The following is an 18,169-nucleotide window of genomic DNA, read 5'->3' on the forward strand; positions in this document are numbered from 1 at the left end:
AGCAACTAGGAATTTAAAGGGCAGATTTCTAGGTTGCATTGCACCCAGGGCCTTGGCAGATCAGAGCAGGAAGGTTCAAATCTGACCTCGGATAGTTATTAGCTAGGTGACCCTGGGCAAGTCACTTAACTTCTGTTTGTTTCCTTAACTGTAAAACGGAAATAATACGAGCGCCTATTTCACAGGATCATTATAAAAATCAAATGAGACAATGTTTGCAAAGTGCTTAGCATAGAACCTGGTACTAGATACTTAACAAATCATGATCTCTTTTCCTCTTTTTTATGTACGAGGTAGAATTTTCAAGAGCTTTAATGGAGCAGATAAGGTTAAAAGCCACAGGGATGTGGAAATACTCAAGACCATTGTGTTCAATCAGTTCATAAACATTTATTAAGCTCCTTCTGTGTATCTGGGTATATGAAGCACTTATTTCATTTGATACTCAGGACAATCTGAAGTAGGTGCTATTATCTACATTTTACAATTGGGGAAACTGAGGCAGACACTGTAGGCAGCTAGAACATCTTTATTTCACTTACATTAGGTGTAGGAATTCAGGCATATATTAATCTTGATACTATTTAGGAGTGCTCAAAAAGCTGACTGATATTTTTTCTTTTTTTTTTAAACCCTCTCCTTCCTTCTTGGAGTCAATACTGTGTGTTGTTTCCAAGGCAGAAGAGTGGTAAGGGCTAGGCCATGGGGGTCAAGTGACTTGCCCAGGGTCACCCAGCTGGGAAGTGTCTGAGGCCAGATTTGAACCCAGGACCCCTGTCTCTAGGCCTGACTCTCCATCCACTGAACCACCCAGCTGCCCCCTGGATCAAATATCAAATTACTATAATCTTTTACTTGAGCTAAATTAAAACATCAACACAGTCCAATTCTTAACCCATCCCAGAGGCTACCCTCTTGCCAATACCAATCAATGAACATCTGTATCAAACAGGCCATAAGGACTCCTGATCCGGCGCTGGCTAGACTTTTGGCCTCAGGAGCCCACCTGGCATCTGGTGACCTCGTAGTGTGAATTTGCCAGACCTGTGGATCGTCCTGTCCCTCCCCCTCTGCTGCTGTTACCCCAACGTCGGCCCTTTCTCGGTCTTGGGGTCTTCCTTCTCCCTTGGGCGCTCCTTCCCTCAGACTCAGGCCGGGTTCCCTTTGACTGCTCCACCCACTGGGATCTCTGGGGAAGTCGGAGGGCGGCTTCATGGGGAGGCTCCCCTCCCCAGCGTGTTCCTGACCGCCCCAAGGCCGACAGGTGCCTGCACTGGCCTGGGGATGGCGGCCCCTGGGGTCAAGGCTGTCTCTGCGGGCAGGAAGGCAGACAGAGGGAAATCCACACTAACTAGCACCAGAGCCAGCAGTGCCACACTGATCCTGGTTCGGTCCTGGGTCTGGATCCACACAAGCTGAGAAACCTACTTTGTACATAACTTAGCGCGTGCAAAGCATGATCGCATCTGGTCGTCAGAGCACCTGCAGAGTGCCCGCACTGTTGTTGGCCCACTTTAGAGACGAGGGGGCGTGACAGAGCCAACCGACTAAAAAGCTGAGAGGCCCGACTTAGAGCCAAGTCTTCCTGGCTCAAGAGCGCACTCTGTCCACAGCACTGTCCAGCTTAGAGCGGCTTCTGAGCCCCAGCAGACACTTAGCTGGGCTCTTCGCTTTGGGCCCTCCTAGGTGGCTGGCGTCTCCAACCACCTGCTACTGATCCACAAGCACTCCCACTCAGTCTCTCAATATGTCCTCGCGGAATTGTTTGTGTGTCTTCAGGATTTAATCCGTGAAGACGTCCCGAGGCTCCTGGCCTAGGTTCCCCCAAAGAACTGGCGGGAGCTTCTACCCTCTCCTTCTCTGCAGGCTGAACAACATGCGGAATATCCACGGAACAGAGCATGTCGGTACCACGGGAGGGCAAAGATGAGAACGCGGGCAGGCTGATATGACATAAGGCGAAGGAGCATAATTACAGCCGAAGGAAAGCAGAGGCAGGCCCACCGCCAAGTACAAGAAGCCGCCCGAAGTCAGCGAGACTCCGAGTCACTGGCAAGTCCGGGGTCCGGTGATAGAGCGCGAGAAGACGTTCGGGGTGTTGTGACACTGTCAGATGTGGCCTCCGCCCTGGAACGGCCTTGCTTGATTCTTCCTTGGTTACAAGGAAATGTTCAATTTGGGGGGAGGAGAAGAAGGGTTAGTTCCAGAAATGGCTGGGCTTTTTAAGGCATCAATCTTTTTTTTAATACATGGCATATGCCGGCCAATGCCAGCTGTCGTCTCCTCGATCACAAGTTCAAAGAGGCCTGTCACTTCCAAGTTAGCAACTTCCTGATTATATATATAAAATGAACAAAAATTCAATAATAAACAAATTTATATATAAAATGTATTTATATATCATTATATTGCATGATTATATATAATTTAAGCTCTATATTTTGATGGGTGAAATCATTAAAATTACTTTTAGATAAAAACTTTCTAGAATATCATTAGGCTAGTCAGAATACTATTTAATCACTAGAAGATGGAATTAGTCTATTGAAAGCAGGTCTGTGAGTTGAGAAGTACTGCAAGGGTCACTCGAGAATGTCACTAAGTTTTATCTTTCCTCACTCATGGAAATGGTAAAGGCCAAAGAGGTTTTTCAGGTAGGACTAATAAATTGTTGGAAAGTATTAGGAATACTTAGAAATTATATGACTGCAAATTTTTCTACTAGTTTATTATAGCATAACCATAGAAATGGGCTATTCTTTTTTTTTTTTAGATATATACTGTTTATTATTTTTAGGAAAGTCCCCTCTATTCTTTTTTTTTATTTTATAGTATTTTATTTGATCATTTCCATGCATTTTTCATTAAAGACAAAGATCATTTTCTTTTCCTCCCTCCCACCCCCCGTGGCCGACGCGTGATTCCACTGGTATCACATGTGCTCTTGACTCGAACCCATTGCCATGTTGTTAGGATTTGCATCAGTGTTCGCTCAGAGTCTTTCCTCTGTCATGTCCCCTCAGCCATTGTAGTCAGGCAGTTGCTTTTCCTCGGTGTTTCTACTCCCTCAGTTTGTCCTCTGCTTATGGATAGTGTTTTTTTCTCCTGGATCCCTGCAGATTGTTCAGGGACATTACACCGCCACTAATGGAGAAGTCCATTACGTTCGATTATACCACAGTGTGTTTGTCTCTGTGTACAATGTTCTCCTGGTTCTGCTTCTCTTGCTCTGCATCACTTCCTGGAGGTTGTTCCAGTTCACATGGAAATCCTCCACTTTATTATTCCTCTGAGCACAATAGGATTCCATCACCAACATGTACCACAATTTGTTCAGCCATTCCACAATTGAAGGGCATCCCCTCATTTTCCAATTTTTGGCCACCACAAAGAGCGCAGCTATGAATATTTTTGTACAAGTCTTTTTGTCCATTATCTCTTTGGGGCACAAACCCAGCAGTGCTATGGCTGGATCAAAGGGCAGACAGTCTTTTATCGCCCTTTGGGCATAGTTCCAAATTGCCCTCCAGAATGGTTGGATCAGTTCACAACTCTACCAGCAACAAATTAATGTCCCGACTTTGCCACATCCCCTCCAGCATTCATTACTTTCCATAACTGTCATGTTAGCCAATCTGCTAGGTGTGAGGTGATACTGAAATGGGCTACTCTTAAATACATGTGTGCTTACAGACTGTTAAATGCTTTATTCCTATTCATTGATGATTTTTCAAAATTCTACCCTACACACTAACCAGCTGTGTGGCCCTGGGCAAGTCACTTAAACCCCACTGCCTCTTACCACTCTTCTTTCTGCCTTGGAACTAATACACAGTATTAATTCCAAGATGGAAGGTAAGGGTTTTTTGTTTTTTGTTTTTTTTTTTAAATCTATCTTACATTCAATTTTAATTATACTCTGAAAGTAAAGATGAAACCTCAAAATTTCCTTGGAAAGCAATTTTTTTTTCTTCTTTCACTTCTCATTAAGGATATAAGAATAAATACAAATATTTTCTGAAAGACACAAATTTATAATGTCAGTCTTAGCAACCTATAGTTGACAGGATGTAGGCAATCAAAATTATGTATGAAATGAGGTTGGTGATACCAAGAACTTAATAAAATAGTATTTTTAATTAAACAAGATGTTTTAACACTTTAGGGAGCAAAAAATATTCACTAAAATGGTAAGTATTTATACCTAGAAAATTTTTTCCCACAGAAATTTTTTTAATATGAATAAGCTCACACTGTCTTGAGAAATCAGTGAATTGTTTGTTTATGTTAAAGTATTTCTATTATGAAAAATAATTTTATTTTTCCACTAAATGATTGGGAGTTTGAGAGAGATAAGCCATCTTAACTTTCCTAGTACACAACAGAATTTTTTAGGTCCTAAGATCTTGGAAAAGCAGTGAACAATGAAATAGTTTCATATTTTTTTACTGGGGTGTTTGAATAGCCACATTACATGATACATAAAAATGTCAATAATTTTTTGGCTAGAATGAAACCAAATATGAAAAGCTAAATACCACAGCGCCCTCTATTGTTGCTTTTTAACTGTCTTATATAACATAAAAAAGCCAAGCCTTTTAGTTTGAGAATATTTAAAACATAAAATGAAAACAAAAAATAAAATTATTTTCCCAAATGCTTTGCATAATCACAAAGAAAGTCTCAATCTTAGAAGTAATAAATTTAATCTCTGAGAAATGGAGAGATAAAATCACGCTACAACATCAATATGTGACACAATGGCCAAAGGTACCAACCATTATGTTCAAGAAAACCCGTTCATTACTACTGTCCACTGGGGAAAAAACACAGAACTATTAAAGAGTCAAAATCACTCTTTAATCAAGGGCAAAAGGGGTTCGGCGCGAGGAGGCCCCGGCACAGAGCTGCGCCACACGCGACTGCACAGAGTCCGAGGAGTGAACTCTGGCCGCTCCGGTCACTGACCCCTGGGACGGCCAGCACACTAGATGGGCTCCAGGGAGCAAAAGGATTTGGGGAGCCTCTAGACCATGTGGGGGGACCCAGGGGCAGGGAAAGATGACTGGCATCACTAGAGCTACAAAGGAAATGTTCAAGTACACCCCAGGACACAATCAAGCTGGGAAAGAATCTAGAGGCTGGGGTCTAAGAGAAGGGGCTGCTTCCAATGGATAGTAAAGGACGGTTCCTGCCCTGGTGTGGATCTTCTTGGGAAAGGGTCTGATACAATGGGGGAGACTGCCTAAGACCAAAAGGGCCCTCGCACACCCTTAGTCCCACCCAACTAGGACTGTCAGTCCCCTGAGGGTCCCCCACTCAGTCTGAAACTGCCCGCCGGGGATTCCCTTCAGGGTAGATTCTCATGGGAGCAGGGAACAAGGACAAGCTTTGGGGTCTCCAACCTATCAGCTAGTCCTAAAACTTGGGGTTCAGCAGATCCCACTAGGCCACACGTTTGGGGTTCTAGATTCCATGCTGACGCTACCTTCATTCATCTTATAACTGAATTTAAGGTGGAGTCAGTCAGTCAATATTCATTGATTAAGTGCCTACTATGTACCAGGCACGGTATAAGGTATGAGGAAGACAAACCAACAATGAGGAAAAGGGTTTGGCCTTCAAAGAGTTGACAGTCTAGATCACTACATTCTACAAACATAGCCAGAAGTAAGGAAATGGAACTCCTGGGTTCAAGCCTGGCCTCTGCCACTTCCTAGCTGTGTGGCCCTGGGCATGTCACTTAACCCCCATTGCCCAGCCCTTAGAGTACGGCTTCTAAAAAGGAAGATAAAAACAAGTAAGGGAACGGAATACACTTACAAACCTTCTTTTTGTCCCGCAAATTCACCATAAAGAGATTTACATAAACCCATCTCAAGATAGTTTAAGTCACATAAGAAAAAGTGAAAATAAAAATTCTCAACTAAAAACAGGGTCCTGGGAACAAGGATTAATTTCCAGTGTGGAGATATATTCAGTAGGCAGTAGGGAGGCAATAACAAAGGCTAAATAAGACACAGAAAGCAAGAGTGCTTCGATGGGGTAGAAAGGGAGTTAGAATGGAGGTGCTATGAATAAGATGCATTACATAAAAAACCTTTTTATATTATGTCTTAAAACTTGCTTGACTCTTAGAGTCCTCTTTTTCTCCATAATATTACAGAGTCTCTTAAGTTTTATCAGGTAGGTGGAGTCAGAAAGATTCAACTTCCTGAGATCAAATCTTGCCTCAAACACACATTAGCTGTGTGAACCTGGGCGAGTCATTTACCTTTATTTGCCTCAGTTTCCTCACCTATAAATGAGCTGAAGGAAAAATGGCAAATCACTCCAGTATCTTTGCCAGGAAAACCTCGATGGGATCATAGTCAGACACAACTGAAAATGACTGAACATCACAGTAATTTTATCCTCCCTCCCAAAGTGGCAATTTTAATACACTGGACTTTTCTACTAAGGAAAAAAATGGGAGAAAATCAGTCCTCAAAATCAAATGAGTAAAAAAGATTAAGAACTAGAGTTAAGTTTAGTTGATGACCCTTCCAAAACAAAGAATATATATTTCCCAGCTGTTTACTATATAAATGTCTACATAGGAATTTGGAATATATATATAATATTTTTTATTCACCTTTTACCTCAGTGAGTGTAAGCCTTAATTCTTTCAAGACCAGAGGACCATGTCAAAAAATAGGGGCATTTTCAACCAATCATATCTTAGGTCTTAGATCATATCTTAGATCTACTTAACCAAGAAAAAATAGCAATTGTCCAAAATTGCATGGCCTAAACAGAGAAAGCAGTAAGACTTTAAATCATGGAAGTTTCTAATTATCATCTATTTAAACAAAATGTTTGCTCTAAGCAAGCACTCAATCTATACTTATTGAGTATCACCTAAATGTAGGTAACTGAAATAGGAGTTAGAAGAAAGCTATACAAGATATACACGACACAGTGTCTAATTACAAATCCTTTCATCTTGCCATGGAAAAAAAAACAAAAACTATTCTTTCCTAAGGGAGTCCTTCTTACTGAAGTAAAAATGCAATAGACAAGATCAAAATTTAAGATGAAAAAAGACAGAGGGCAACTCATTCAAAATGTATTAATAATTCATAAAATGGTTTCTTTTCAGAGGACCTGCCAAGAAATCATTCAGATTTTTGCGTCTGGTTCTGGTTTCTTTCTTTTCTTCACTATGGTTAGTTCCCTTTCATTTAGTTCAACAGGATTCTATAATTATCTTAAAATGCATTTACATGCAACCCGCAGCACAGAATAAAAATAATATTTAGGTAGCATATAATTTCCAAGATTCGAGATAACATTTCCATTTATACAAAATTAAATTATAAAACAAACTAAATTAAAACATTTCTGTAGTTCAGAGCTTTTGCTATAATGTTTAAGTATTATATAAGTAAGAAAGCCTATGTAATGCTCTGAAATCTAAGTACATGAATCTAATTGTCCTTGTTTAAAAAAAATCTCTGTGCCACTGAATGCTAAGTAAATTTAAAAATGGCTCCAAAATCATGATTACTAGAAGAGGAAACAAGAAACAATCACTGCTTAATAAGAGAAAAGTTTTAAATTCAGTAACTATTTAATTATTATAACAAACTACTTTTAATTTGCTAGACCTGTTGTTCAGTGGTTAGAGCACCGGACCTGGAGTTAGAAAGAACTAAGTTCAAATCTGGTATCACGCACTCACTAGCTGTATGACCCTCAGCAAGTAACTTATTCATCTGTTTGGCTCACTGATAAAATGGGAATAATAATAGTACCTACGTGCCAAGGTTAGTGTGAGGATCAAACAAGATAATATTTGTAAACTATTTAGCACAGTGCCTAGCATATAGCAGGCACTTTATAAATGTTAGCTATTATTATTATCATTCTTATAAACAATCTTGACCACATTATTAGATGGACTGAGCTATTATTATATATTATTTATGACTCTTTTGATAGTTCAACAACAGAAACACAATGCTATTAACTGTTAAAAGAAGGATTTGAACCCCTAACTTACCAAAATTGAATAACAATGAATCATAATATCTCATTTGATCCTTACAAATTCCATGAGATTAAGTGAAATAATTTAAAGTGTTTTCATTTTAAGTCAGCAATCTGATGTGAACTAGAAGTGATGGGAAGGTATATGAAGAACATAAGATGCAGTACATAATTATGAATTCTCTAATTTTGAAATGGGGAAAAAAACTATTCTTTACTAAAGAAGTCTTCTCTGATCAAATAAAGACACAAAAGAGTGGGAGCTATACAAATATTATTATTATTATTATTATTAGTCACAGACAACATTAAAAGGCTCAGAGACAGGAAGTCCCAGGTTTAAATGTGGCCTCAGACACTTCCTAGCTATGTGACCCTGGGCAAGTCACTTAAACCCCATTGCCTAGCCCTTATCAGTCTTCTGTGTTTGAACCAATACACAGTATTTATTCTAAGACGGAAAGTACGGGTTTTAAAAAGAAGGATTTCCCAGAAGGAGCCTACTAACTGCCTCAATAAACTTCATTCCCTTTTTGATGGAGCTAATTATTAGAAAGTTTTTTCTTACCTCAAACCTAAATTTTTTTCTTTTTAATAAATTTAAAATTTCTTTCTTTGTAATTTGTCATTCCTACCCATGTTCCCTACTTCTGGTTTCTGGGAGAAGCAGAACAAGTTCATCTTGTCGGGTTACCTTTTTATCTTATTTTCTACTTGAAAGCCCTTCAAATATTTGAAGACATATGTATGTGTACATATATGTATGTATGTATATATGTACACTCATAATATGTGTCTGCGTGTTTATCCTTGTGTCTCTTGTTAGACTATAACTTCCTTTTTTTCATCTGTAGCATTTGGATCACCAATAACAAAAGGGCAGAAGTCCATCACCTCTATTGACCTAGGGATCATTATACACACACAAAAAAATATTATTTGCTATTGAGAATTTCATACTTAAATTGAAGAAAATGGGAAAAACCATAAGACCATACAGATATGACTAAAATAGCATTCCTCATGACTATGAAGTGGAAGTAATGAATAGGTTTAAAGGATTAGATCTGGTAGATTGAGTTCCTGAAGAACCACGGACAGGGGTTCACAATACTGTACAGACAGCAACAAAAAACACCCCAAAGAAAAAGACAAGAAAGAAACCAAAATGGCTATCTGACAAGGCTTTACAAACAGCTGAGGAAAGAAGGAAAATAAAAAATAAAGGAGAAAAGGAGAGACTGATAGTATCATGAGCATGAACTTGGACAGACTTTTGGGGACAGTGGAGGTTTGGCCTGGGTACGCTATAGTCTAAGGGACCACAAAGAGTCAGGCATGACTGAATGACTGAACAGCAACAAAAATGCAGCAGAGAGACTGTTCAGTGACCAGCACGTCAGCACTCTAACAGATGATCTGGACCAGTTGATGATACTCTTATGAAAAGCTCCTCCTCCAATGAGAGTAGAAGGAAGGGGCAACTAAATATCAGCCTTTGACTCAAAAGGGGCAAGATCACTAAGAAAAATAACAACAATATCAAGCATTTATAAAATACTTGGCTTGCAAAATCTTTACACTTTGTATATACTTGACAAATATCTTATTTTATCCTGGGAGATCAGTTCTATTAGCATCATCATTTGCAGAAAAAGAAATTGAGATTAAGATGACGCCTTGGGTCACAGAGCTAGTGTCTGAAACCATATAAATCAGTAAACACTTATATCTACTATGTGCTGAGAAGTTTGCTAAGCCCTGGAGATAAAGAAGCAAAAGACAGTCCCTGCTCTCAACAGCTTATGATTTAATGGGGATGGGGGTGGGGGGTGGGAAACAACATGCAAAGAAATATATGCAAAGTAATATGCAAGATAAATAAGAAATAATTAATAGAGGAAGGCAATGGAATTAAAAGGGGTTAGAGAAGATTTCCTATAGAAGAGATTTTAGTTGGGATTTAAAGGAAACCAGGGAGGACAGCAGAGAGGAGAGAGTTCCAAGCAAGTGGAATAGTCGGAAAAAAACGGAGCTAAGAAATGGAGTGTCTTGTTCACGGAACAGATCTAGTGTCACTGGATCAAAGAATAGGTGCTATAAATCAAATGTAATAGACTTCTTTACTAGTAGCATGCAATAACCCAGGACAATCTTGAGCAATTATGAGAAAGAACTGTGAGAGTAGAAACCCAGAAGAAAAACATGATCAATCACATGGTTCAAAGAGTATATGATTGGGGGTTTGGGCTTTAAATGATCACTCTACTGCAAATATTAATACTATAGAAATAGGTTTTGAACAATAACACATGTATAACCCAGTGGAATTGCTCATCAGCTCTGGGAGGGGGAAGGGAAGAGGGGAGGGAAAGAACATGAATCATGTAACCATGGAAAAATATTCTAAATAAATACATTTTTTTAAAACAAAGAATATGTGCTGCGATGTAAAACAGTTGGAAAGATAGGAAGGACTAGGTCATGATGGGCTTTGAATGACAGAGAAGGAATTTTTTTACTTGCTACTGGAGGCAATGGGAAATCCCTGGAATTTGTGGAGTGGGGAGAGACACAAATGGATCTGCATTTTAGGAAAATCATGTGAGTGGTTAAAAGGAGAATGAATTGGAGTGGGGAGGGTCTTAAGGCAGGCCTACCCACCAGCAGACTACTGTAATCATCAAGGCACGGGGTGATGAGGGTCTGCACTAGAGCAGTAGCAGCGTTCGAGGAGACGTGTTGCAAAAATGAAATCAACAGGCCTTGGAAACAGCGTGGATACAGGAAGTGAGAGCCGTGAAGAAGCCAGGATGACTTCTAGGTTGCGAGCCCAAGGGCCTGGGAGGACAGTGCTGCTCTCTGAGGGGAGCAGGGAATGGGGGTAGGGGAGGATTTAGGGGCAAAGATAGTGGGGTCTAGTTCAGACACTGAGTTCAAGATGTCTACTGGACCTCCATTTTGTGATGTGAGGAAGGCAGCTGGAGACAGTCACAGTCAGCACAGGGATTGAGGCAAGAAAGATAGATGTGAGAATCATGAGCCTAGAGAGGCTAATGAAATCCATGGGACCTAATGAAATAACCAAGTGAAATAATAGGAGAGGAGGAAGAGGACTCGGGACAGGACTCTGAGACACCCGCAATTTAGAAGGCGTGATCTGGAGGATCCAGCAAAGGCAGACGGTGAGGGAAAGGTCATATTAGGCGGGGAAAACCAGACGAGAGTGGCGTCCGAAACCTCAGAGAAAAGGAATATCGAGGAGGAGAGTCATCCACAATGTCAAAGGCTGAATCAATCACGAGAACAAGGGCTGAAGCAGCTATGAGATGTCTGGTACCTGAAGAGAGTAGTTTCAATGGCCCTTTTTACACAAGAGGCAACCAAGAAGCCTAAGGTGTGTCCCTCGAAGCAATCAAGTCTTAGGAGCAACTTCCCTGCCTTTTAGGACAAAACTTGCCAAGCCTGTGTGGCAGGAATTGTATGGATGGCTAAAGCCATGACGATTAAGCCTATAACTGATGGCCCCAGCGACAACAGGATTTTCTCATACATAAGTAAGTAAAATTTAATTATGAATTAAGCACATCCTAATATATCACCAGTATTCATAATAAGGTACATTATCTATTATTATGCCGTACTATTATAGTCTGCAGTATTGTGTTGTACAGTCGTTTCCCCTTATCCACGAGGGATAAATTTAGGACTTCCAGGGAATGCCTCAAGTCAGTTCTCACTCTGACTTTTAACTGCTAACTAACGCCTCTGTCAACTCTGCAGTCCATGTGCTCTCCCTGCTTGGTCCTGCCCCTCAGCTCAGAGCTCTGTGGCCCCCTACCGAACCCCCCCAAACACACCCTTTGGTAGCTTCTAGAGGAGCTTCCCAAACTTAAATGATCTTAAAGTTATTAATTGAGCACCTTGAACGTGGGGATATGAGAAGCTCAACACAGACAGTCCTTGGGTGGGGGGAGCGGAGGGCTATTTGGAAGAGACAAAGGACAAAAAGTGTTACTGTACCCCGAAGGCATGTAGGACCAGACTATAAACCAGAAGTCCTAGTCTTTGCCTCCCCGCCAGAAGAGTGGGCCCCGGATCTCTCACGGGATGGGTGTTGTAAGGACGTCAGCATTAGCTACTCTGATATAAAGTAGTGAGGAGGAGCAGGGCCAGTACCAGGAACCGAAGGACCGCAGCACAGATATGGGTCGGGTTATTCTGTAGTGATGTTGGGTGGCATTTAGCTGCAGACTACCTTCGTTTCCAGAGCTAGGCCTTAGCTGAGAACTAGGCCTCTTCCCTACCTCCTCAGCTGATGGCTGCCCTTCCCAGGCTCTTCCTCTAGAAGCTCCCTAACAGCCTAACAGGCACTGTCCAGATTCTATAAAAGCCTGCTCCCCTCTGCCTATCTTAGGTGCCCCAAGGTTCCAGTGCCGTGAGGAGTCCAGAGGAAAGACCCTTTATTATGACTACTTTAGTAATGCTGTTTTATTGAGGTTGACAAGTCATGACCCTCTTGCACGTAGCTAGCCTATTGTTAGGGTCAATAAAGAAAACTGTCCAATACTTCTTTGTGCCTTGCCCAAAATACCTTTAACACTAACCCAGGTATATAAGAAATTATGTTCAAAGAGCTGGAAGAAACCGTAAATACTATCTAATTCAACTTCCTCATTTTCCAGATGAAAACAGAATTAAAATGACTTTCCCGGGTCATATTAGCTAAAAATTTGCAGAAATTAACTCAAATCATCTGCCTCTAAATCCATTCCTCTCCCTACTACACGCCCTTCCCCTCTCCCCCCCCTCCCCCCCCCCCCCCATAGCTACAGGGATTCGATCTATCACCTTATTAGTATACTTTTGAGTGAGTAAACTCAGTCTACCAAAGCAGCTCAACAGTTTCACTGAAATTTATACTCATAGAGCTCCTTTGAGGAGACTGAGAGACGGACAGTCAGGTCAGGGACCAGGCTGGAACGGTGGTCTTCCTGGTGTGGAAAATTAATATTGAATTGGGATGCTTCTTGAGAAATAGTTCTCCCTTTGGCCCCCAATAACAGTTTGATTTTAAAAACTACAAAGCCATCTCTCCTCCAGACTACAAAACTTGGTCAGGTCCTTTTTTTTTATCTAGATGTGAAAACAAGCAGGCAGGGGTGGAGGCCCAATCCCTATTTATCTGTAAACAAGGGCTTGATTAGGCAAAAATGCACCATGCTGGAGCATCTGAACTGTCCAGTTCCATAGTAAACCTCCTGGCATCCCTGGAACACACCCTTTCCTGTAAAGAAGGGGCTCTGCTCTGATTCCACTTCCTCTGTGAGTGATCTCCAATTGGAGATGACCTTGGGAGGGCCTGAAAAATGTCAGAAGGGATATATATTGGCTTATGAGACAGGAAGTCAGTCTTTTTTTTTTTAACCTAGTCCCTACTTTTTGCTTTTGCCCCCACTTCTGGTCTTTCTTCTCTCTCACATTCTTTCTTCCTTTCCCCTGTGTTTGCCTCTATTCACACTCTCCCTGTTTCTCTTTCTCTCTCATTTTCTCATTCAGACTGTGATTCAGACACAAGTCCACTGGATAGTTGGATTTTCTTGGGCAGAAGACTAATAAATTAATATTTTAAACTAAAAATATAGCTTTCAGAGAATTTCATTCCCTATCCTGGTTTCCAAGCAGACCATCCAGTAAGCCACCCTGCATAATCATGTAAAAGATAATCTAATTAAGCAACTTCAGTTTATAATTCACTATCTTGTGCCTCACTATAACTGTATATTCTCTGCATATGATCCTATTAGATAATCAGTAAATCCCAAATATTCACTGATTAAATAGTTGTATATGAGAATGTATCAATCATATTGCAAGTAGAATCCTCTGAAGTATCTTGGCACTTAAGAAAAGATATTCAGAACACTACTCCTGTTTTAAGGAGCAGAGGAGTCTGTGTAATCTGACTTTCTTTATACACCAACTGACACATAGGTCTTTTGGCAGAGCTGGATCAAGCCTGGACCCTGAGATTTTGTTTACAACTTTCTACCATAAATGCTAGTATGGCTCATATAGGTGCTTCCCAGTATTTATTTTTCATTATATTTTCATTTTTATAATAGTGATAATTATAGTTCACTTTAGTTTTCAAAGTACTCTCCTAGATAAAAACTGCTGGGAAAATTGGAAGGCAGTATAGGAGAGATTAGGTTTGGATCAACACCTCACACCCTACACCAAGATAAACTCAGAATGGGTGAATGACCTGAACATAAAGAAGGAAACTTTAAGCAAATTAGGTGAACACAGAATAGTATACCTGTCAGATCTTTGGGAAAGAAAAGACTTTAAAACCAAGCAAGAGCTAGAAAAAAAATCACAAAATGTAAAATCAATAATTTTTATTACATCAAATTAAAAAGTTTTTGTACAAACAAAACGAATGCAACCAAAATTAGAAGGGAAGCAACAAATTGGGAAACAATCTTCATTACAAAAACCTCTGACAAAGGTCTAATTACTCAAATTTATAAAGAACTAAATCAATTGTACAAAAAAATCAAGCCATTCTCCAGTTGATAAATGGGCAAGGGACATGAATAGGCAATTTTCAAAGAATTAAAAACTATTAATAAGCACATGAAAACATGTTCTAAATTTCTTATAATCAGAGAAATGCAAATCAAAACAACTCTGAGGTATCACCTCACACCTAGCAGATTGGCTAGCATGACAGCAAAGGAAAGTAATGAATGTTGGAGGGGATGTGACAAAGTAGGGACATTAATTCATTGCTGGTGGAGTTGTGAACTGATCCAACCATTCTGGAGGGCAATTTGGAACTATGCCCAAAGGCGATAAAAGACTGTCTGCCCTTTGATCCAGCCATAGCACTGCTGGACTTGTACCCCAAAGAGATAATAAGGAAAAAGACTTGTACAAGAACATTCATAGCTGTGCTCTTTGTGGTGGCAAAAAAATGGAAAATGAGGGGATGCCCTTCAATTGGGGAATGGCTGAACAAATTGGGGTATATGTTGGTGAGGGAATACTATTGTGCTCAAAGGAATAATAAAGTGGAGGAACTCCATGGGAACTGGAAGAGCCTCCAGGAAGTGATGCAGAGCAAAAGGGGCAGAACCAGGAGAACATTGTACACAGAGACGCATACACTGTGGTACAATCAAATGTAATGGACTTCTCCATTAGTGGAATGCAATGTTCCTGAACAACTTGGAGGACTCTAGGAGAAACAACACTATCCACATTCAGAGGAAAAACTGTGGGAGTAGAAACACAGAAGAAAAACAACTGCTTGATTACATGGGTCGAAGGGATATGGTTGGGGATGTAGACTCTAAATGAACATCCTAGTGCAAACATCAACAACATGGAAATGGGTTCTGATCAAGGACACGTGTAATACCCAATGAAATTGCGTGTAGGTTACGTGAAGGGTGAGGGGAGGGAAGGAAGGGAAATAATGTCATTCTTCTAACCAAGGAATAATGTTCTAAATTGACTAAATAAATTTTTAAAAAATAAAAATAAAGTACTCTCCTTGCACCCTGTCTGTAAAGGTGTTACAAATGTAATTATACATCCATTTTAGAGATGAGGAAACTGTGACTCAAAAAGGATAAGGGATTTGTCTACTTGAATTCAACTAATAATTAGCAGTTATAATAGGGATTTGGTACATGTCCAGATCACTTAAGATGGAGGGACCAATGTGGGAGCTGCCATTCTGTACTCCCTTACCACATGGGTGGAAGGAGCAATTTTCACTGGTTTCATTGACAAAGCAAGCTATTTTTAAAACTATCAAACTGCAACCAAGCTTGCTCTTCTGGCATACATACATATGTATGCTTAGATTATGCATAAATCTGTACACACCTTGATGCATGTATACATGGAGATGTATAAACAAATGAATATAAATACATATGCACATAGAACATGCCATGTATACTATTTTAAGGATTACAAATATCCAGAGAATTTGAATCCAATAACATTCGTTAGCGTTACAATCACATTATATATAATTTAATGTGCTTATTTCAAAATACTTTAAAATTGAGAAGTGGCGACCTTAATTAAGTGATTGCAATTCTCCCTAAAAATTAAAGTCGGAACCGATTCTGCGAATTACTGCCTGATCCAAGACGGTCCAAACGGTTTTTAAACCCGCACTAAGCCTTGGGACACTACATGTGCTGAGTCTAAAAAAATGGAGAAGGAAAACTTGCACCTAATGCATTTTCTTGGCCCCATGTTCCCTCCCACGTAAAATAAATGTCTCTTCCAGTTATAAATGTATGAAGCTCACAAGATGCTCCAGGAAGCACAAGAACGCGAGCAGAGCCCAGGGGAGGGGCCTGGGCACAAGCCCCGCCTCCGGCACGTCCTACCTGAGTGACCTTGTGACTAACTCCCTTAAATACCCTGGGCTCCTCTTTCCATCGCTTCAATGGCGGGGTTAGGGAGTCAGTTGGTCTGAACCGATAGGACTTAAAAGGAAGCAGCCCAGGCATAGTACGGAGGTAGCGAAGGAGGGAAGGAGACTAAACGCCCCTTCCGATAGAAGCGCTTCCCCAGGCGCGGTGGGAGGGGCAGGAAGAGGGGGTTGGGCCTGAGCCATCACGCACTAGTAGCCCGCAACACGCTTTTCCCTGGGGGGAGGGGGGAGTAAGTAGCGCGCGCACCTCCTTCCCAGAGCCCTCCCCTCGCGACCGTTCAGGCCCCGCCTCATACAGCTTGCTACCCCGGGTCACCTGCAGCGGTTGCACTCCGGCCTCCTCAGGGCGTGCTCTACCGGCAGCTCCCAGAGCCCATCTGCGCTGTCGCCGCCATTCCCTGGGTCTGGGAGGGAGAGTGTCGTCGAAGCTGACTCCACGGTGCTTTCGCTTTCCCTGACCGTCTCCCACGGCCTAAGGGGCTCCGGCGCCCCGGCACCAGACCCCACCGACGCAGCCTCCTCTGAGCCACCAACCGCCACTTTCCTCTCCATGACGCGCTCCAGGCAGTCGGCCTGCGGTGACGAGGAGCTGGGACCTGCAGATGGCGCCAGAGGGCCAGGGAAAGCGCTCTGCCGCGCGGGCTCAGTCACGTCAGGCGAAGGGAGGCGGGTTCTTTGGGCAGCCCTTCGTAGGCCCGCGCTCGGCTCTCAGCCTCTCTCGGACTCGAGCGGGAGGCGCGCCCCCGATGCTGACGCCTTGATTCCGGGAGAGCGATTTGCTGCCTGGACGCGTGCAAACCCGACTAATCTGAGTAGGGCTGGTGGCCCCTTTGTCCTAGCACAGCCTTCGGAGGAGAGTTTGCAAATTCCTGATCATCTGGTTACTGAGTCACTAGTCAGGAGTTGGAAAGGGAGTGATGCCCAAAGCTCTCCTTCTATAAACGAGGAAACAAGAAAACCCTGAAAGGTTATCTCTAGATGTAGAGCTGACGTGAGCTTAGCCATCCGCTGTTCCCATCTTCATATTCTACACAGGAGGAAACTGAGGCTCCCAGAAGTTAATGCCCCAAAGGTCACACAGGCTTATAGTCAAGATCGAATTCCATTTCTTTGGCACTGCCTCCAAATCCAGTACTCCGCTCCGCAGAAACAGGTAGCCATCATCTCGGAAGGAGTTGTCAGTAACCTATTCATTCAATGAACCAACTTCAGGCGGAGCCCAGTGGTATAGTGGAGGGAAAAAGAAAGACTGGGCTCAAAATCCAGAGGACCTGTCCACCCGTGCTGGATGAGTAAGGAAGTAACTCCACACCCAGAAAATTTGAAAGAACGTCACAATTTTTTTTTTAATAGCCCTACTATGTCACCTAGTCACATCTCAAATTATCTTCTACTCAACAGGTCCAAAACAACTTTTCTTGTTTGAAAGTACTTTCTCCTTTTGAACTTCTATTACTATTTCCCCGCCAATCACCTTCATCCTGAATTTCTCACTCACTCTACTTAAACAGACCTTTGCCAAATCTTGTCTTTTCTGCTGTCAGAATATCTCTTCAAGTGTCCCCTTCTCACCAGTCCCACAGCTTAGATCCTCATCATCTCTTAAAGTAGTAAAATGTAAACTCTGGGAAAAGAGATTTCATCTTTATAGCTCCAGACTTAAAACTACTC

At 41.6% G+C, this 18,169-nt stretch overlaps 1 protein-coding gene across 1 annotated transcript in view; it reads right to left on the reverse strand.

The window, feature by feature from the left end:
* Positions 1 to 17,702, reverse strand: part of DTWD2 (DTW domain containing 2) — a 95,952-nt gene extending 78,250 nt beyond the window's left edge. The window contains exon 1 of the mRNA XM_001378375.4: positions 16,815 to 17,702. Coding sequence (XP_001378412.1) covers positions 16,815 to 17,050 — 236 coding nt within the window. The 5' untranslated portion in view covers positions 17,051 to 17,702. The remainder of the gene's footprint in view (positions 1 to 16,814) is intronic.
* Between the last annotated feature and the right edge of the window lie 467 nt (positions 17,703 to 18,169).

Source organism: Monodelphis domestica, chromosome 7 (assembly GCF_027887165.1).
Source record: "Monodelphis domestica isolate mMonDom1 chromosome 7, mMonDom1.pri, whole genome shotgun sequence".
Lineage (NCBI taxonomy): Eukaryota > Metazoa > Chordata > Mammalia > Didelphimorphia > Didelphidae > Monodelphis > Monodelphis domestica.